This window comes from Poromitra crassiceps (assembly GCF_964638095.1).
Source record: "Poromitra crassiceps genome assembly, chromosome: 25".
NCBI classification, from domain to species: domain Eukaryota; kingdom Metazoa; phylum Chordata; class Actinopteri; order Beryciformes; family Melamphaidae; genus Poromitra; species Poromitra crassiceps.
Window position 1 is genome coordinate 5075259 of NC_139649.1, and position 21954 is coordinate 5097212.

General features: G+C 43.3%; 1 protein-coding gene across 1 annotated transcript in view; it reads left to right on the top strand.

Moving 5' to 3' along the window:
- Positions 1–21954, top strand: part of LOC310798460 (protein TASOR-like) — a 57666-nt gene that overhangs the window by 14272 nt on the left and 21440 nt on the right. The window contains exons 4-14 of the mRNA XM_083661004.1: positions 766–844; positions 1336–1427; positions 2116–2250; positions 5576–5706; positions 6194–6225; positions 7087–7192; positions 7390–7493; positions 9155–9258; positions 11190–11262; positions 13737–13921; positions 17654–17926. Coding sequence (XP_083517130.1) covers positions 766–844; positions 1336–1427; positions 2116–2250; positions 5576–5706; positions 6194–6225; positions 7087–7192; positions 7390–7493; positions 9155–9258; positions 11190–11262; positions 13737–13921; positions 17654–17926 — 1314 coding nt within the window. The remainder of the gene's footprint in view (positions 1–765; positions 845–1335; positions 1428–2115; positions 2251–5575; positions 5707–6193; positions 6226–7086; positions 7193–7389; positions 7494–9154; positions 9259–11189; positions 11263–13736; positions 13922–17653; positions 17927–21954) is intronic.

Here is a 21954-nt window from a genome sequence, read left to right on the forward strand (position 1 = left end):
TGACCAGTGACGACAACATTTGAAGTCGTTTCCCGTGCGCTGTACACAAGAAAGCTGCCCACTGCTCCTGTCTGCCCCCCGGAGGAAGCTGCCCACTGCTCCTGGCCTGCCCCCCCGGAGGAAGGACAAGCCTGGATGGGATAAATGCAGAGACTGTGTTTCACCGGCCACCGTCAGCATGTGTGTGTCACCGTGTGTGTGTGGCCGGCCGCACGCATGTGTTGGGTGTGTTGGTGTGACAAATAAAGACGGGTTTGTCCGTCCAGTTCTTCTTTCTAGACTGTTTCCAACGATGTTAATGAGAAACGCTAACAGTGCAGTAACACTAGTCTGATACTCACATCCCTTTTTAACCCATTGATACCTGATGCAGCATTTGTGTGTATATCCCTCATTTGTGTGCGTATCCCTTTAAGACCGCGAACCGCGTTAACGCGGTTCGCGGTCTTAAAGGGATACACACACAAATGCTGCATCAGGTATCAATGGGTTAAAAGGATGACGGAAACATTGTTCATTAACGTTCCCCCCTGTAGTGACGCTTTTTGCCCTGAAGAAGAGATGTCACGGTTACTGTATCCAACTTTGACATTCGATTTCAAAGTTTGGTCCAAATGTCATTCATCGAGACAAACACTGAAATATACACTTTAAGTGGAGATGTGCACGAGAAGGGGCCCTTATGGTTATTAAAACTGATATTTTGTTTGATTCACATTTGATCTAACGTGATATTGTGTTAAATCATCTGTGTCTCTACTGCAGCTGTCCACTGCGCTGATCTGTGAGAAGGGCCTGTGTGTGGGTCACAGCTGGGTCACAACGCTGGGAAACCCCAGTAAAGGTAGGAGACATATACAATATATATCAGGACCAGCTATTTTTTCGACTAATTTTTCATGTTTTCTTTTGCTAATCCTGACTGTTTGAACGTCGTGCATACACCACAATATCTCTGAATCAGGTTTGTTAATCCTGACACACACACACACACAGGCTCTGCCACTTCTCTCAGACGTGGGGCGGTTTATTTCTTCTTTAAAAATGACAAAATACACTGGAGCCTTTTCACATTCATATTCATATTCACATTGTGGAACACTGTGAGAGCCGAGGCACCACGTACCTCCGCTTTCTGCTTCTAAACAAGAAGAGGCAAGCTGTCACTGTGTCCAAGCTCTCTCCAGTCTCCACACGACTTTCATTTCAAATGATGAAGATGTATCCCTGCCTGCTGCACACAAAATCACATAGTCGGGTAGCAAGAAAAAAGTTTGAAATTGTTCCAAGAAAATAATTGTAAACGTGTGTGTGTGTGTGTGTTCTCCCCCCTAGGAGTGTATCTGTCTAAATACTCAGACCTGCTCCACGTTAACAACCTCACCCATGGAGCGACAGGAGAGATCATCATCTTCAAAGTCATGAAGGTAAATCGGCTGCGGTGCGACGCCACGTTCCATCACTGCAGCTCACTCACACACATTTCTTACTGGAGGTGTCACACTAGTCTGCTCCACCAATGACAAGTCATGTCACACTAGTCTGCTCCACCAATGACAAGTAATGTCACACTAGTCTGCTCCACCAATGACAAGTAATGTCACACTAGTCTGCTCCACCAATGACAAGTCATGTCACACTAGTCTGCTCCACCAATGACAAGTAATGTCACACTAGTCTGCTCCACCATTGACAAGTAATGTCACACTAGTCTGCTCCACCAATGACAAGTCATGTCACACTAGTCTGCTCCACCAATGACAAGTAATGTCACACTAGTCTGCTCCACCAATGACAAGTAATGTCACACTAGTCTGCTCCACCAATGACAAGTAATGTCACACTAGTCTGCTCCACCAATGACAAGTCATGTCACATTAGTCTGCTCCACCAATGACAAGTAATGTCACACTAGTCTGCTCCACCATTGACAAGTCATGTCACAATAGTCTGTTGATCTGTTGGCCATACAACCATGTTGTGATGGGGCAATTTTGGAATTTGTATCCTCCGAGTCCAGGGCACCCTTAGGACGCCTTCACACACACATGTTGTCAAGTTAAATCCGTCTATAGTTTGCAGTAGTTGGAGTGATGCTGTGTGTTGTCTGTGCAGGGGAAAGTGAAGAGCATGTATGACAACACGTCCAAGACCCTCCTCGACCCAACGCCGCGCTTCGACTGCCACGTCTCCAAGAACGCCAGCAAGATCACCTCACTCGGATCGTACCGCGCCTTCGAGTTCACACAGGTGACCGCACACACGCAAGAACGCAGTGGTGTCATGTACTGTAACGGTACGTGCACATCTACAATGGCAAATTCGCTTTTCCGCTGTGTCGCAGCGTTTTGTGGGCGTGGAAACCAGCTTCCAGCTTGGAGCTGTAGCCTGTAGAAACGTTCTCAGGTCGAGCTACACAGGAGGGTGGGGGGAGGAAATGTGTAGGAAGAGCTGTCATTGGGTAGCTTCAACGAAAGGTCCCGCCCTAGTCCCGCCCCGCGAGCGTGCAGCCGCTCGGAGACAAGCCGCCTCTAGTCTGCGACAGTGAAACGCTGTGGGCGGTTCCAGCGGCAGGGGGCGCGAGGCAAATTGACCAATCAGACACGGAAATAGAGCAAGACAGCCTATCAAGATGCAGCGTCAAAGCGGCTTCCACAGGAGGCAAGCAGCCGAGCGTTTCATGATGTGCACGTACCGTAACTGAGTCATAATACTTAAATACGGTGCTTAAAGACGAACTGAACCCAAAAATACCTGGGTATTCAGTGCACCTATATAATGTATGCAAAACAAAACACACACACACAAAAATTAAATATCTTTCGTTCTGTGGCAGGTCAATATGATGATGATTTTATGGTGTCATGAGAGGAAGAGAATGCCCCGCGCACGATGGGCATGGAATTTTCTTCAAAGAGAAAGTTGATGGTTACATTGTTTTATAGGATGCAATGATGGACGCAGAGCTGATTATCATGAGAGATAAGTAGATACAGACGCATGTAGTCACAGCAAGTTGTGGCACAAAGGTTACAGTGTGTGGGATGATAATGTGGAGACACAGTGGTACAAAGGCCAGGGCTTAAATACAAGTCAAAATATGAGCTGTTAGCCGAGGCAGGGAAAGTCAATGACAGATAAAAAGACACAATCATGAATGGTGTTCTTCCAAGGATACACTACAGACAGGAGGAGAGTACAGTATGTTTATGAGGATAGGCTACATATTATGCGTGTATGTATTTCAATTAATAACTAATCATCAATAAGCTATAATTGCATACACATAATTATTGGTATGAGTTATTCATCATAAATGCATATCACATAGACAAAAGGCAATGCAGACTCATACTCAGATAACCTAGTATAAGGCACATTAGCAGTTCTTTCTATCTCACACCGTGCAGCACTGTCATGGTGGCCTTGCAGGGCTCAGAGTTGCCTTCAAAAACCTGCGTCAAGACAGACGCAGACGCAGGTTCACATAGTTACATATTTCATTCCATTCTTCAATTCCATTCCACATAGACAGACATGTTGGCACTGAGCGGAGGACAGTGACGAGCTCACTCAGAGATGTGGCCTTGCTGGGCTCCTCCTGTCTTGGCTACAGTCGTCTCCCCTCGACTCTGCCCTTGCTTCTACGAGCTGGTCAAAACATGGCTTGTGAAGAGATGTGAGAATACTATGTGAGAATACTATGTAATAATACTACGGGTGTCACGATACACTAATTTCATGATACGATACGATACACGATTTTGGGATAACGATACGATATTTTAACAATATTCTTTTTAACAAAAGTAAATAATTTTTATGTATTTATTTATCATTTATTTAACCATGTGAGTCCCGTTGAAATCGAAACCTCTTTTCAAGGGAGCCCTGGGAAAATACTGGAAAAATAGTCTTTCATTTGAAATACACAAAATACAAAACAAATGCTGTTTTTGGAAATTGTTATTATAATAACTATAAAACAACATGGAAGATAATGCTTCTCTTGCAATAGAATGTGTCACACTGTCACAAACTAAATGTTTGTTGCATGGTGAAAGAAAAATAAAGTATACAATCTATTTCTTAAATAACTCATGCTCAATGGTCCCTAAACTTATGGAATCTTATGTACCCCTTGAGCTGTTTTGCCATGCCAGTAGTAGTCTACCCCCTCACTCATGTGTGTTGATTCTGCTAAATTTGTTCTTTGACGGTGTGTCATTCGGTACTGAGCTCCTGATCTGGAAACATGAAGCTTTTCCAGGGAGCCAGTCTCTGTGCAAATGGGAATCTTCTGCTTGCAAAGATGTACGTTTGGCTGAATACATTTGTGTGAGACAACTTTCTTGACTTCTTTCTTGACTTCTGGCTTCATTATTATTTTGATCTCAAATGGTATTTATCTCAAACCTACCCACCTTCACACTCTCGGGCAATAGAGGTGTTGCTTAAGCGGGACAAGAATGAGGATTAAATTCCATTCTACAACACGGAAACCAATAATTGAAAAGAAAATTGGCAAAGATACAGAAATACCCATTGTGTCAACAATGAAACTGTCCACTAGTGTCGTCATTCCCCTGTTATTTTGATAGAAAATGAATTGTTGATGTATGTGGCCCACATCCAAAAAGGTTTGGCCACCCCTGTATACGCTGTCAACAGGGACATTTAGGTGAAAGCAACTTTTACTTCAGAAAGTGGACTCGACTCTGGTGGAGAGTTTTCTTATGACAACTAGGATGAACTTTTTGCCAGATTCCCAGAGCTCAAGTCTCAATAAATCAAAGAGGCCATTTACACCTGGCACTAACATGCGTTTATTGTGATCAGATTGCAATCGGATAGTGCTTGACCACTTGAAAGTACAGGTGTAAACCGCCCTCAAGACACATTGAAGAAGGATTGCGATCGGGACGCATTGTGATCACATTGAATACAAGTGTAAATGCAATGTGTCCTCTCAATCCGCATACACAGCAACTGGACAACCATTTTGGGTGATCAGATTGCAATCAGATTGCAATCGGATCACCCAAAATGCATGCTAACGCCAGGTGTAAATGAAATCAGGCTAATGTGGTCAAGCACTATCCGATTGCAATCTGATCACAGAAAACACATGTGTGTAAATGGCTTCAAAGGTATAACATACAGAATATATGGCAAGGATCCGAAGATGATAAGGTTTCGAGTTGATAAATAAAGAAATAAATGTATATTGTATAATCTCCACAAAGTTCCATCCCCTTGAAAATGAGCAATAGCAAAGCAGCTTCCTGTTATTTGAGCGTTTAATGAAGCGGTTGTGGTGGTGGTTGTGGTTTTGTTGCATGGTGTGGCAGGTCTGTGCAGAGCAGACCAAGCATGGCTATGATGTCACCTGCATTTCCTCTCAATATGGAACTTGAATACACACAGCTCATTGGCTGTGTTTGGCACTTCATTCTAATCACCTGTTAATTTATCATAATCACCTGTTATTTTCCTCCCAGGATGGTCATGTGACAGTGTAACAGAATAAATACTATGAATAAACACTGTTCTTCCTCTCATCTTGTTTTTCCAGCAATACTTCTATGAGTATGAGTTCGATGAGTTGCGGCCGCGGCCCCGGCAGGTTTGTCCCTACGCTGCCATCTCCTTCCACTTCAAAGGAAAAGACGCACCACTTTCCAGCAAACCCCTGGCCCCGCTCAGGTATGGGGATACGGAAGGTCAAAGTTCAACTCTCTATTGTTCGCTGTGAGAAATTCTGGCTTGCTTCAAGCTATACAAATACAATAAAAAATGTAGGCGCAAGCGGCAATACCAGGGGTTCAAGCCTGGTGATCTCACAATGCCTATGACATCAACACTCAATCACTGATGACATCACAATGATCTCACAATGTCTATGATTATGACATCACTGATGATGTCATCAGTGGGACAGACAGACAAACAGACAGAGCCCCAGCTCCCATTTAGACTGATTATATTGGGAGATTAACAAAAAATTACCAATCACAACGGGAGAGAGGGTTAAAAATAGTGAGAGTGTTGGCAGGTATGATCTCCAATGTGTGGCCCTTCACTTACTTGATGTAAGTCAGTATGACCCTCTGGAATTTTTGTTTGCCCACCCCTGAGTTAGAACCTCAATCTAGTGTTAACCTCTCCACTCTGTGCTCTGTTTGATTGGCAGGTTGAACAGCCAATCATCAGAGGGAGGTAAAGGTAAGCACTGCTCCTGTGTTTTCTTTGTAATCACACAACCATTGCTTCATACAATTCTGTTTACGAATGTAGAATATATCTTATTTATTTATTTATTTATTTATTTATTTATTTATTTATTTATTTATCTATTTATTTGTATGTTTGTTTATTTATGTAAGTTGCATATTGCAGCTGTGCATATTTGGCACAGACATGATTAAATGTGTGTGTGTGTGTGTGTGTGTGACTGTTTGTCTCTCTCTCTGTCTCCTCTCTTTCTATCTGTCTCCCTATCTTTCTCTCTCTGTCTGTCTCCCTCTCTCTCTGTCTCTGTCTCTCTCTCTTTCTTTCGGTCTCCCTATCTTTCTCTCTCTGTCTCCCTCACTCTTCCTCTCTGTCTGTCTCCCTCTCTCTCTGTCTCTGTCTCTCTCTCTTTCTATCGGTCTCCCTATCTTTCTCTCTCTGTCTCTCCCTCACTCTTCCTCTCTGTCTGTCTCCCTCTCTCTCTGTCTCTGTCTCTCTCTCTTTCTATCGGTCTCCCTATCTTTCTCTCTCTGTCTCCCTCACTCTTCCTCTCTGTCTGTCTCCCTCTCTCTCTGTCTCTGTCTCTCTCTCTTTCTATCTGTCTCCCTATCTTTCTCTCTCTGTCTCCCTCACTCTTTCTCTCTGTCTGTCTCCCTCTCTCTCTGTCTCTGTCTCTCTCTCTTTCTATCTGTCTCCCTATCTTTCTCTCTCTGTCTCCCTCACTCTTCCTCTCTGTCTGTCTCCCTCTCTCTCTGTCTCTGTCTCTCTCTCTTTCTATCTGTCTCCCTATCTTTCTCTCTCTGTCTCCCTCACTCTTCCTCTCTGTCTGTCTCTCTCTGTCTCTGTCTCTCTCAGAGCGAGTTCAGTACACTGTGTGGACAGGAGATCTGGTGAAAGACGAACGGCTGCTCTTCCCGATGTCCCTGCGCTCCTTCTCTCCGCCCTTCCTTCCCTACAGACTGTAAGTTCTGCACCATCTCTTCATGTCTTCCTGTCCTTTCATCACATCGCTGCGACTCCTCCCCGCACGGTGCTACACTCTGGTCGGAATCGGTCCAAGAGACAGACATTTTGTTGGGTTTGGTTTGGTGGCGAAAGTGATTGGTCCTGCCTGTGTGTCTGTGTTCCTTCTCCAATCCAACCATGCCTCTCCTCCAGACCTGAGATGCTGGAAGTTGGTTCGCCGATGAGGCTTGACCACGTGACCAGGCTGCTCCCCCTCGCCCTGTTCTCCTCGAACCTGTATGCTGGCAGCCATGAAGGTGAAGTTTAAATGTGATTGTTTCATGACAGTTTCAGGGGAGGCTCAGTGAATGTAAAGGGAAAAATATTACATTAGTTATTACATTAGTTATCAAAAGGATATCACATAGAATAGCCTAAATGTGTGTGATTTATGTTGAAGAGATAGTTCAGAGATATGCCGTTTGGGGGAATTTTACTGCTTTTCCCCACTTTCCCAGAGTCACTAAGAGATAAATGCCTTCAGACAGACTTGTCTATGTATTTGGTGTAATATATCAGGCTATCTTTGCTCAATTGTTCAGTGGCAATGGGATCTTAATAACATAATCATGGTGGGGGAGTCTTACTGTGCATTCACTGGACCATCACATTTCTCGCTCGGGTTTGACCGCACAAACTATACCTTCAAGTTGACAAAATTTCAACTTGAGCAAATGGTGGCTGAGGCGAATATCACGGCATTCGTGCCGCAAAGCTTCGCCTCATTCACGCCGCCAGGGATGAAACGACGTCTGCTTCCGTGCGAATTAGCAAAATCGTGTTTGGTGTGAATGCAGCTTTAGGAGGCAGTGACCTCTGACCTTTGACCTCCTTACTGTTAGTTGCTTATACTGTGGATGATCAGGGAGTTAAAGCTTTCCTCTGATGTTCACCTCGGGGCCCAGAATTCAGTTTTCTTTACACCCTGGACCTTATTTCTAGCTTTAAATATGATTTTTAAGTCACCCTGACAAGTTCGGTTTGATATTATTTAATTTTATTTGCTGAAACGATTTATTTAATTTAATTTTGCTGAAACGATAATTTGTTTTGAACTGCGACCTGAAAACGGGGCATGTGAAATGCCTGTGTTTATGTCCTGTAAATAGATTATTTTCCGACACACAGCGGCTCATAATGCTTATTATATTATAGAGGCAACGAGAATATGAGCAATCTATTTACCTCCGTGCCACTGGCAGCCTGCTCTGTTTGCTGTCTGTCACATAGATAGCAGCTCCCGCCATATCCCCCACTGCTGCTTTTAATCCATATATGATGTTATTCCATACGGGTGGCCATCGAATTAAAATGAATCGTCTATATTCTCGAAAACATAAATATCTGCAATGTTTATCATGCTAAGCTACATAACAGCTAACTACAGTCAACCCTGCAAGTCACCCGGATGTGCTTCTTCTTCTTCTTCTTCTTCTTCTTCTTCTTCTTCTTCTTCTTCTTCTGTTCCACCGTAAAACCAAACAGAGACAGGGAGACATGCTTGTGAATTAGGGCTATACCAATAAACTTGACTTGACGGCAAGTGGAGTGAGCAGACTAGCGGTTGTGACGTCTGTAAACGATGCCATAAATTAGGCCGAAGATGCCGCGAAAGGAGAGCTGCCAAAAAGCGACTGTCGTAACTCGTAAGACCAAAACACATCGCAGTTTTAATTGTTTAACATGACCATTGTGTCACTCGCCACGTGGCGGACAGACCTGTCAGAGTCACTCGTCAAACGTAAAATCTACTCGCCAATGGCGCTTGGCGGGTGTTAATTTCGGGCCCTGGTTGACCGCAGTGGAAGAGTCCGGTTAAGAGCAGCACTTAACAACCAAAATATAAATACCAATGGGAGTGTGTGTGTGTGTGTGTGTGTGTGTGTGTGTGTGTGTGTGTGTGTGTGTGTGTGTGTAGTTGTGAAGAATGGCCACCACTGCAGTCTTCTGGAGGCGAGTGACAGGAGCCGGACAGGAAGCGAGATGAGCAGACTGCTGGAGGAGCTGGAGACCCAGAGTCTGGTAGGTCTTACTTTAACATGATCAGTCTCTGTTATCTGGCTGTGTTGAGACTGGTAGGTCTTACTTTAACATGATCAGTCTCTGTTATCTGGCTGTGTTGAGACTGGTAGGTCTTACTTTAACATGATCAGTCTCTGTTATCTGGCTGTGTTGAGACTGGTAGGTCTTTACTTTAACATGATCACTCTCTGTTATCTGGTAGGTCTTACTTTAACATGATCAGTCTGTTATCTGGCTGTGTTGAGACTGGTAGGTCTTTACTTTAACATGATCAGTCTGTTATCTGGCTGTGTTGAGACTGGTAGGTCTTTACTTTAACATGATCAGTCTGTTATCTGGCTGTGTTGAGACTGGTAGGTCTTTACTTTAACATGATCAGTCTCTGTTATCTGGCTGTGTTGAGACTGGTAGGTCTTTACTTTAACATGATCAGTCTCTGTTATCTGGCTGTGTTGAGACTGGTAGGTCTTTACTTTAACATGATCAGTCTCTGTTATCTGGCTGTGTTGAGTCTGGTAGGTCTTACTTTAACATAGGGGTGTCACAATATATCGTCCCACGAAATTTCGCGATAGTAAAACGTCACGATATGTATCGTTGAGATGAAATCTCATATCGCAAAAAAAAAAAATTTTTTTTTTTTTTTTTTTTTTTTTCCAAAAATAGACTAAGAAACGTCTTTGTTTGTTGAAGTTCAATGTGTGGAAAGTAGTTCAGTTGAACAAGTCTCTGAAGAGACACATGAGAAGTTATACAGGAGAGAAACCATTCAATTGAGTTTCTGGCAAAACTGTTTACTTGACAGGAAAAACTGAAGCATAAAAAATAGACTAAGAAAAGTCTTGTTGTTTGAGTTTGAAGAAAAACTGAAGATGCATAATGAGAATTTATACTGCTGAGAAACCTTTTAGTTCAAAGTAAATCTAAGTGACGGTGTAACTCATTCTATTTCAAGATAAGCCTTATCTCCAATCTCATGTTTTTTCTAGTTGTTATTGTAATAACAATTTCCCACAACAGCATGTTTTGTATTTGTGCATTTCAAATAAAATACTACTTTTCCAGTCATATATTGTCATTATTCAAGTTTAAAAAAATATTGTTAAAATCGTATCGTATCGTATCGTTATCGTGAACCCAGTATCGTGATACGTATCGTATCGTGAACTGAGTGTATCGTGACACCCCTACTTTAACATGATCAGTCTCTGTTATCTGGCTGTGTTGAGACTGGTAGGTCTTACTTTAACATGATCAGTCTCCGTTATCTGGCTGTGTTGAGACTGGTAGGTCTTACTTTAACATGATCAGTCTCCGTTATCTGGCTGTGTTGAGACTGGTAGGTCTTACTTTAACATGATCAGTCTCCGTTATCTGGCTGTGTTGAGACTGGTAGGTCTTACTTTAACATGATCAGTCTCCGTTATCTGGCTGTGTTGAGACTGGTAGGTCTTACTTTAACATGATCAGTCTCCGTTATCTGGCTGTGTTGAGACTGGTAGGTCTTACTTTAACATGATCAGTCTCCGTTATCTGGCTGTGTTGAGACTGGTAGGTCTTACTTTAACATGATCAGTCTCTGTTATCTGGCTGTGTTGAGACTGGTAGGTCTTACTTTAACATGATCAGTCTCTGTTATCTGGCTGTGTTGAGACTGGTAGGTCTTACTTTAACATGATCAGTCTCTGTTATCTGGCTGTGTTGAGACTGGTAGGTCTTACTTTAACATGATCAGTCTCTGTTATCTGGCTGTGTTGAGACTGAGCAGCTCTTTATTTAGCAGAATACAGGGAATTATTGATTGGCCCGTAATTCTGAAATAATTTGTCCTTGTGTCAACTTGTCCAATTGTGTTCATACATAAACTCCATCCAAGTGCTGGATGCTGTGTGACAGTGGAAGCAGCCTGACATGCTGTCTTGTCCCTGCAGGTTCTGGTGAGTGCGCTGGACGACCGCGGCTTCCTCTTCCTGCTCTCCAGTGTTCAAATGGCAACGCCCCCTGGTATGACATCACACCACCAGATGGAAGACGTTATCATATATTATTATATTAGTAATATAATGGTTTGCAAACTGGTATGATTCTCCCACAGATGATGTTTTAATAATAAGCTGCGTCTGCTGATAATAATTAAAATAATAATTATGATTAATAAAATAATAAAAAAATCCGGTTCATTCAGGTCACCCGCACAGGTGCCCTTTACACACCCTGAAGCTTTCAGTCCGATCGCACGTAAAACGGCATAGCTGTGTGGCCGAACACAGAACTTGAAACAAACACACAAACAAACATTGCCCACATACAACATTTTATATATATAGATAGATTAGAAGAGTGGTAATAGAAGTGTAAAGAAGTGTACTACTAATATATCATTGCATAATAATGATACCTGATGGTGGTGGTGCTGATGATGATGTGTTTCCAGAGAGAAGCGATGGATGGAAGAGATGTCTGCACGCCCTGTTCGTCTTCCCAGAGACCAGAGATGTGACCAAATTCCGTGAGTAGCATAATCCACATAAATATATATATATATATATATATATATATATATATATATATATATATATATATATATATATATATATTTTTAAGCAATATATCACGAGAGCAAGTGTGTTGTGGTGAATATATCCCGCTGATAAACTGTTATCCCACTCGGCCTGCGGCCTCGTGGGATAACAGTTTATCAGCGGGATATATTCCACAACACACGCTGCTCGAGTGCTATATTGCTTTTATAAAACGGTTTCCAAGTATGATAATATAATAATAATAATAATACTATAAGTCCGACTCCGACTGGCATGGTATTCTGATAGAGTCAGTTGAAACACTACTGTAAGGCGGGACCGCAAGAACGTGCGGGTGATTTGATTGGATCGTTCTGGAGACTGAAGTTGACATTGGCCAATCCTGGCGCTTGCTGAGAAGCTGAGAGCTTTCTGGAAAGCCCGACAGGCAGCTCGAGCGCAGCGCTGCATTCTCAGCGCTTGCTGAGAAGCTGAGTGCTTTCTGCAAAGCCCGACACCAACTAACGTTACGGGGTTAAATGCGGGGTTAACAGCCTTTTTTTTTGCAAAGAATAGACCTTCTAACCAATCTTGAAACTAATGTGTGCTGTGTGGAGTTTTCATTGAGGCATCATGATATAAACCAGTATCCATTCAGCAGCTTTTCATCAAAACGTGTCTCCTCTCTCGCTGTTTAAAAGTGGCACTCACCCTTCCATTCCTAAAAATAAAAATAAATATTGTAATGTGAAACGCGAGCGAGTAAACTTGTTAAACTAGTGACTTTGCTGCCTGCCTCTTCTCACTTGTCAGTGTGGGACATGTGATCTTCAGCAGGAGAAACGAGAAACTCAGTGAGACTGATAACCGGTGGCACTTCTCTGTAGGCAAGGTTAGCTTAGCTGTTAGCCTTTATGCACAGTTTGTCCATAGGGGCCTCTGTAGTGCAGCACCTTTCGCTGTGGTTTATTTACAAATGCATTGCCTTTTCTGTCAGTCTCTAGTGATTTGCATATTGCATTTATGGGTAATTTTTTTTGTTAACAATACGTATACCGTAAATTCCGGACTATAAGGCGCACCGGTGTATAAGCCGCACCTTCAAAGTTGACTATTTTTTTCTTATATAAGCCGCACCGGACTATAAGCCGCGGGTGTTTTAATGGTATTTTTTTTTTTTTCTTTTTTTTTTTTTGTGTTTTAATGTTTAATTACCATATGTAATGCTCCCATTTATTAACATTTCAACAAAACAACATAACACAACACCACCTGTGTTGTTATTTACAGTGCACACAGTGTCATACAGTGTCATACAGTGTCATACAGTGTGGTGAAAAGAGGGCAAGAGAGGAAATTAAAACAGAAGTGGCTTTATAGTTAGAAAGAGTGCTAAAAAAGAGAGATTTTTTTTTTTTTTTTGAAAAAATCCATAGATAAGCCGCACCGTTATATAAGCCGCAGGGGCCAAAAAAGGCCAAAAAACGGGAAAAAAGGTGCGGCTTATAGTCCGGAATTTACGGTACATGCAACACAACACAATATACATAGATTTTGAAATGTATATACCTCTGTAATACAAGCAGGGCTTGAAATGTAACTTTTTTTGATCACCAGCCAATATGGCTCCTAGAGCCAATCCACTAGCCGCTTTCCCCCCCCTTGAAATAAACCAGATTATCAATGCCACTGGGTTCATTTAAGCACAAGTATCAGTAAAAATAAAAGTTAAAGCATAATAAATCTATAAATGACAGTATTTCACTGATATTCATGGAATTGCATTGATTTCAAATTGAAATCAATGCATTGATTTCAGACCTGGCAGGTCTGAAAAGTCGGCAAATTGGCAACACCGCTTTGGATAGCTGCAGTCTTGTGCAAAATCAGCTGTTAATTTCACGTCCTGAATACAAGTATGGATATGATTTCGTTTTCCTCTCGTTCCTCCTGTAGCGTCCAGATGCGCTGCGTCTTCCTCCCAGGACGGCCCCGTGTGCAAGGTGATGCCGCGTCTTGGCGTCTTCCTCCCGGCGCTGCACCACGCGCTGCTCAAGGCCCGGGCCAACCCCCCCGCTGAGCTGTCGGCCGCAGTCGAGCTGCAAGCCCGCGAATACCTGAGTGGGCGGAGCCAGAGCCAGGTGAGACACGCCCCCTCCATCCACCTCTTCACTTATAGAATACCGCAGGAATGAGTCCAGAACGCCTGGGTGTTAGAAAGTCAATGGGATTTTTGTATGGGGATTTCTGAGATGCTTGTGGTGTGAACCAAGCGTTAGATTGATTGATTGATTGATTGATTTATTAAGGTGTCATGCACATTGCTGTGCCCAGCCCACGTGGGCTTGCAGGACACACAGAGAATACAGCAGTAAGAACAATGTATAAAACAATACAATAAAAAAGTCACAGCACCAATACATTCAAAACAACATAAGACGCGGAGCAACACATTGCTCAGACCCACAGAAACAGATCCGTACATCATTCTCCAAACAAAATGTTTTGTCTTTGCTCCCATGCCTGGCAGATAAAGTTTGCAGTGCGAAAGATACCTTTTTTAAAACATAACTTGAGTTTCTCGTAGTCGTCCAACTCAAAAAAGTCAGCATAAATTGAAGACATTTTACTAAAAAGTACGACCCTTGCCTCATCATAAGCAGTACAGTAGAACAAGAAATGAGTCTCGTTTTCAATTTCCTGTAGTTAGAATTGCAACAGCGCTACAGCGGCAAAAAAGAAGTGCAAATGACTCCAATGTGTCTTAGGCCATGTCCACACGGAGACGACTTTAGGTGTATCCGCTAAAGTTTTTTGTCATATAGCCGTTTCGTCCAGATGGAACCGCGTTCTGGGACTATACGTTCTGGCCGTATACGCTAATTTTTCAAAACGGGTCCCAGAGTGATTAAATCTGAAGACGCCACCCTTGCATTTCCGTGTTTACAACCCATACGCATCTTTCCTGAAACGATGACGCCATAGCCCCACCTCTCTCCACCAGCAACAATAACAATCTCGTGCTACAGCAGTGGGGATCTTGCAGCAAAATATAATGCTCCTCTATTACCACCGTCAGCAACAAGTGGACACGGAGAACAGCGTGTAGCCTACAACATCCTCAGGGCTCCACACAGCTGACTCTACCCATCCACCCCTCCCCTCCCTTCATCGGATATTTCCCAGAAGGCTTAGCGGCGGCTACATTTTTACAATAACACAAACAAAATCAGGCTTAACGTGTTAGATAGAAATTATATTTATTTTTAATACAACATGCAATTCTGGAATATTTTAATATTGGACAAAATGAAATGAAATGAAATCTAAACCCTGAGTGTAACCAACATACTCTCTTGCCCTATATATAGCCCTCGTAAATACAACGTGAATAGGGAAGTGAGAGGTTTGAGGAACACGCGGTTGCACTGTGATGTCTGTGATATCCGCTCGTGTCCACTCCAACAAGACTTTAGCTTACTTGACGCGACTTTTTCCAATAAAAACACATTTATGCCATGAGTTTATATAATGTATATTTATGTTGCATCATTTAGCCTGTGCTGTGATGTGCAGGAGCGGCCAATACGCTGGGATGTGTTTGCAACATGTCTAAAGATCATGGAAGTGCATGATATCAGGAATGTCACCGATAGTTAACGTTCTATATTGTAGGCTACAGGGAGACCATCAGCCCTGCTGAACAGCTCTGCATTTGCCTGTATACTGTAGGTTTAATAATTTTATTCATCGACATGGCAAACCTCCCTGCAAAGCCAAGGGTTTAAGCTGCTGCTACAGTGAGATACACATTATAGACTGTGCGCCCCTAGAGGTTGTATGCCATTATTGACGAGATTGTCTTTCTCTGTTATTCTACAGCGGTTTCATGTGGATACACACATTTCTTGAAACGTTTCCATGTTTATGGAAAACTTTTCTGAAACGAAAAAAAAAAAGATAGCTTCCGTCTCCGTGTGGACATGGCCTTAGTTGAAAGTGATGATGGCACAGAGAAAAGACCAAGGAGCTGTAGAGAAGATGTATGTTTTACCCCGCGACCCCCATCGACCTCTGACCCTTCTACATCGGACCATCGTGATTATCTGTTCAAATTAAAACTTTGCAGATTTAATCATAAAAAAGGCTAACTCCACTCAACCGCGACACACGGGGGGGACGCACGGGCGGCATTAAACAAGCGGCAAAGCGTACTCTATCCCCAGTTCAGAGAAGTGGTAAAGCGGAGAGGAAGATAAGATAAGCAGAAGTCGGTTGTGTTGTTGTGAAAATGTTAAGAAAGAAGAAACGTGTTGTTGTGAAAATGTTAAGAAAGAAGAAACTTCACGTTCTTTCCTGTTTTCAACGCAATGTGAGTAATGTTACAAGTCTTCAACTGTGAATTCAACTCGCCTGTTTCCAGGAACTCTCTCCATTACATACTGTGTAGGCTGCCTGCTGCTGTGTTTCTATCTCTCCTTAACATAACCTAATGTTAAGTTCAGAACTGAGCCCACACAAATCTAACGTTAGCCACCAGTAATTCTGCCCCTTTTCTGCCAGCAAGTTAAATTCAACACACACACACGTTGTTGGTCACGATCTGTAACATTAACGTTATTTGTTTTGCGCCTTTCAACATTGCTGGTAGTGATATCCTACAGTTTGAGTCGCCTGGCTCTGTGCTGTAGTAGTAGCCTATCCAAGCCCGCTGGTCTCTCTCTCATGACATGTAGAGCTCAGCTGTCCTGTTGTACACGTGAACGTACATTGCAGTGGCGCAGCCAAACGGCACCGCAAGGACTTCATAAATCATTAATTAACCCCACCCCCCCGTCAACGACCAATTCCAGTGAAGAGATGGCAGGGTTTACACTACGCAGGCTTTACTACATGTGGTTGGTTTACTACAACAAGAACAAACACCACAGTGAAAATAGAGAAACAGCAGCAGGAGAGTTGGCATTGGCTCGCCGGTCCTCTATCCTCTTCAACAGAACTGTGGTGCGCTTCGTTAGGAGTAAGAAACAAACTACAGGAAACCCTACCTAGTACAAGCTGTAGTGAAGTTAACGTTTATTTGATTTTCGCTCATACACTGCAGTAGGGGTGTCACAATACACTAATTTCACGATACGATACACGATATTGGGTTCACGATAACGATACGATACGATTTTTTTAACAATATGTTTTTTTAACAAAAGTAAATAATTTTTATGTATTTATTAATCATTTATTTAACCATGTGAGTCCCATTGAAATCGAAACCTCTTTTCAAGGGAGCCCTGGGAAAATACTGGAAAAATAGTCTTTCATTTGAAATACACAAAATACAAAACAATGCTGTTTTTGGAAATTGTTATTATAATAACTAGAAAACAACATGGAAGATAATGCTTCTCTTGCAATAGAATGTGTCACACTGTCACAAACTAAATGTTTGTTGCATGGTGAAAGAAAAATAAAGTATACAATCTATTTCTTAAATAACTCATGCTCAATGGTCCCTAAACTTATGGAATCTTATGTACCCCTTGAGCTGTTTTGCCATGCCAGTAGTAGTCTACCCCCTCACTCATGCGTGTTGATTCTGCTAAATTTGTTCTATTATTATTCAGGAGCAAAAAAAAAAAAAACTTTTTTTTTCCTTTTTTTTTACAATATCATTTTTTTCTGACGATACGCATATCGTGACGTTTCGATATCGCGATATATCGTGCGACAAAATATCGTGACACCCCTACTCTGCAGTACATACTTATAACACTGTCTTAGTGTGGCTCACATTCATTGTTTCTTTGCAGTATTAAAACTTGTGTGTGTGTGTGTGTGTGTGTGTGTGTGCGTGCGCGTGCGTGTGTGTGCCCCAGGTGCGTCTGTACCCCATGGGCGAGTACGACTCCAAGCTGGACGAGCGGAGGGAGCTGTTCCCTGCTCCCAAACACCACCGGCTCAGCATGGAGGGCTACCTGCGCTCCTACCTGTACAGCCCCGCCCTCTACCTGCTGTCGGTGGCCCGGGCCAAGCAGATGGTGGAGGCGCACTGTGGCGCCGAGCAGCCCAGGGACCCCAGGACCCCCCGGGACCCCAGGATGGAGAAGGAGGCCGCCACTGGAGAGCAGCCGACTGGAAACCAGAAGAAGGTCTCACGTTAAATACAAAGCAGCATATTCTTTAAAGAGGACATGAAACATTTGATCATATGACAAGTTTATTTGCATTTCACCTTCAGGCAAGACAGGACACTGCTTTCAAGTCTGAAATGTACCTAGATTTGATAGAAATATGAACAACATTTCAGCTTTTTCGCCAACTAGGGCGCTGCTAGATGATGTCACTTTGACTGTACATTACAGTAATGATTTTTAATGTTTTGATGACTCAAAAGAACCACAATCCATGTCAGAAAACACAACAGCATATGCTGTGAGCCTATTGGAATTCAGAATCCTTACTACTAACACTTAACTAGCCTGTACTCTATTGTACTGTACTGTACTACACGGTACAAACAACTGACCGCACTAAAATGAAGTCATCTATTGACAGTGTCGACTGCTGCTTCCTCATCAAGTGACGTCTGTGAGGAAGACTGCAGTAAGCAGCAGTCAAAACTGTCAGGTATGACAAAATACACAGTCTTTCAATAAGAATCTGTCCTTTTCTCTCTGAGCGGGCAGTCTGTCTTTTTCTCTATCTGAGCTGGTGGTCTGTCTTTTTCTCTCTCTGAGCCGGTGGTCTGTCTTTTTCTCTCTGAGTGGGCGGTCTGTCTTTTTCTCTCTCTGAGCAGGTGGTCTGTCTTTTTCTCTCTCTGAGCCGGTGGTCTGTCTTTTTCTCTCTCTGAGCCGGTGGTCTGTCTTTTTCGCTCTGAGCCGGTGGTCTGTCTTTTTCGCTCTGAGCCGGTGGTCTGTCTTTTTCTCTCTCTGAGCCGGTGGTCTGTCTTTTTCTCTCTCTGAGCCGGTGGTCTGTCTTTTTCTCTCTCTGAGCCGGTGGTCTGTCTTTTTCTCTCTGAGCCGGTGGTCTGTCTTTTTCGCTCTGAGCCGGTGGTCTGTCTTTTTCGCTCTGAGTGGGCGGTCTGTCTTTTTCTCTCTCTGAGCCGGTGGTCTGTCTTTTTCGCTCTGAGTGGGCGGTCTGTCTTTTTCTCTCTCTGAGCCGGTGGTCTGTCTTTTTCGCTCTGAGCGGGGGGTCTGTCTTTTTCTCTCTCTGAGCCGGTGGTCTGTCTTTTTCGCTCTGAGTGGGCGGTCTGTCTTTTTCTCTCTCTGAGCCGGTGGTCTGTCTTTTTCGCTCTGAGCCGGTGGTCTGTCTTTTTCGCTCTGAGCCGGTGGTCTGTCTTTTTCGCTCTGAGCCGGTGGTCTGTCTTTTTCGTGAGCCTATTAGAATTCAAAATCCTTACTACTAACACTTAACTAGCCTGTACTCTATTGTACTGTACTATACTACACGGTACAAACAACTGACCGCACTAAAATGAAGTCATCTATTAGAGTTTTCTTATTGAAAGACTGTGTGTATTTTGTCATACCTGACAGTTTCGACTGCTGCTTCCTCATCACGTGACGTCTGTGAGAAAGACTGCAGTAAGCAGCAGTCAAAACTGTCAGGTATGACAAAATACACAGTCTTTCAATAAGAATCTGTCCTTTTCTCTCTGAGCGGGCAGTCTGTCTTTTTCTCTCTTTGAGCCGGTGGTCTGTCTTTTTCTCTATCTGAGCCGGTGGTCTGTCTTTTTCGCTCTGAGCCGGTGGTCTGTCTTTTTCTCTCTCTGAGCTGGTGGTCTGTCTTTTTCTCTCTCTGAGCCGGTGGTCTGTCTTTTTCTCTCTGAGCCGGTGGTCTGTCTTTTTCTCTCTGAGCCGGTGGTCTGTCTTTTTCTCTCTGAGCGGGCGGTCTGTCTTTTTCTCTCTCTGAGCCGGTGGTCTGTCTTTTTCTCTCTCTGAGCCAGTGGTCTGTCTTTTTCTCTCTGAGCGGGCGGTCTGTCTTTTTCTCTCTCTGAGCCGGTGGTCTGTCTTTTTCTCTCTGAGCGGGCGGTCTGTCTTTTTCTCTCTCTGAGCCGGTGGTCTGTCTTTTTCGCTCTCTGAGCCGGTGGTCTGTCTTTTTCGCTCTCTGAGCCGGTGGTCTGTCTTTTTCGCTCTCTGAGCCGGTGGTCTGTCTTTTTCGCTCTGAGCCGGTGGTCTGTCTTTTTCGCTCTGAGCCGGTGGTCTGTCTTTTTCGCTCTGAGCCGGTGGTCTGTCTTTTTCGCTCTGAGCCGGTGGTCTGTCTTTTTCTCTCTCTGAGCCGGTGGTCTGTCTTTTTCGCTCAGCCTCAGCAGCCTATGCTACAGAGTAAAAACAAAGTGGGCGTGGCAACATAAGGTGAATAATTAACTCTAATAGTTAATAATAGATAGACGAAATGAACTTGTTTGGATTAAAATGAAGTCATGTTTGACGTTATTGATGATTTTTAAAAAGAAAAAGAAAGTGATAGATATGCGTTATCTTAGCGAGAGCTTTTGGCCTCTGCCATTAAATGGACGTTTTGGGCTAGTTTCGTTCTTCTTCGTCGGCGGTTAGCAGGGTCACAAAGTGTTATGGGATAGCCGTCATACCCCACCCAACCATTGCGTGCTTCCTCTAAAATTTGCGGTGTCTGCCTGCCTGCAGGAGTGTAGTGAAAACAGCAGACCAGAGAGCAGAGAAACAGCTGTGTGTCTGTCTGCCTGCAGGAGTGTAGTGAAAACAGCAGACCAGAGAGCAGAGAAACAGCTGTGTTTCAACATGCCGAACCATGCGGAGATGTTGACAGTCATTTAGATTAGAGCAGCCAGCGTCAAGCTACTGCTTGTAGCCATCCATGCTTGTAACCAGTCACCTATGTTCCATTAGTGCATAGGAAGACTTCCGGTGGACGTTTTTCAAAGTAAAAGAATGATTCTGCACAAGCAGAGAGCACACAGAAGCCACAGAGCATTAAAAACAATAAACTAGGCATTTATACAAAGCTATACAATACAAATGATGTTTCTGGATGACAATAATAACATTGAGAACGTTCTTCTCAGTATCTGGTAGTAGCCGGGCTCAGGACAAGACTTCCTGTCAATGTTTTTTCAAAATAAGATGAATGTAAAATGTATGGTCTGACAATGGCCAGTTGTGGCACTTTTGACAGTAATCTAAATCTACGGGTGTATTTTAAGTTCTTTGAAGTAGAAGTAGCAGCACAAAAAACATGAAAGAAAAATCTCTAATTATATATTTAGCAAAATGTTTAAGGGGACAGCGTAGGCTATCTTATGATAATATGATGTTGGGATAGTGCTAACTGGAAGAGATGTAATTAGAACAATAGAAGTTGAAGAAAAGGCACCATGAGGCTATGGAGAGGGGTGGGGTCTTAATGCAACAAATACACATCTTTATGTTATTAGAATACACACACACCTCACCAAGTTATTGTGTATTCATGTGAGTATTAACTCATTGAGTGCCAGCCACTTTTGGAGAACGGATGCTCCCAGTGCCAGAGTTTCAGAGCGTTTTCAGTGATTTCTCGAGGCCCACAGAATATTGTGTGATATTATTATGTAAACACTGAACACGCACAAAGAACGATGAGACTCTATTCTATCATCTGCAAAAAAAAGTTTATTGATCCCATTTTCCGTTCTTTAGTTATGAGCCGGAGAAGATAGCTTGATTCATCCAAAAACAGCAATTTTTTTCTAGAAGCTGAGATAATTGGCCTTTTGTGAAATTAAACATTTCAAGCACATCACTGACTCTGAAGCTAATCTTTTCTAATGTAGTCACACCTCAAAAATAATTTCCTTCAATAAAACAGTGAAGGCCAGGGAATTCTGTTTGGCAGAATAATATTTTTTAGCTACAACCAGCAGCGCTGGCCCCTGCGTGCGCTGCTGGTTGCAGCTTCTTGCTGGTCTTCATTTGCTGCTGGTGGGCATCGGATATTCTGGCTTGCGTTTGTCAATCCTGTCCTGCTGCCTGGGTCTGTCTGGGTGTTGCGCGCTGCTCTGCGTGCCCCCCCCGCCCCGCCCCGCCCCGCCTCGCCTCGCCTCGCCTCAACTGCACACTCCTCCTCCTGTCTGTGGTGGCTCTCTGCTGAGTTTGCTGTGCGCACAGTGAAGGGACATCGACATCCTGCTTTTTTACAGCGTTCCGCGTGTGTTTGTCAC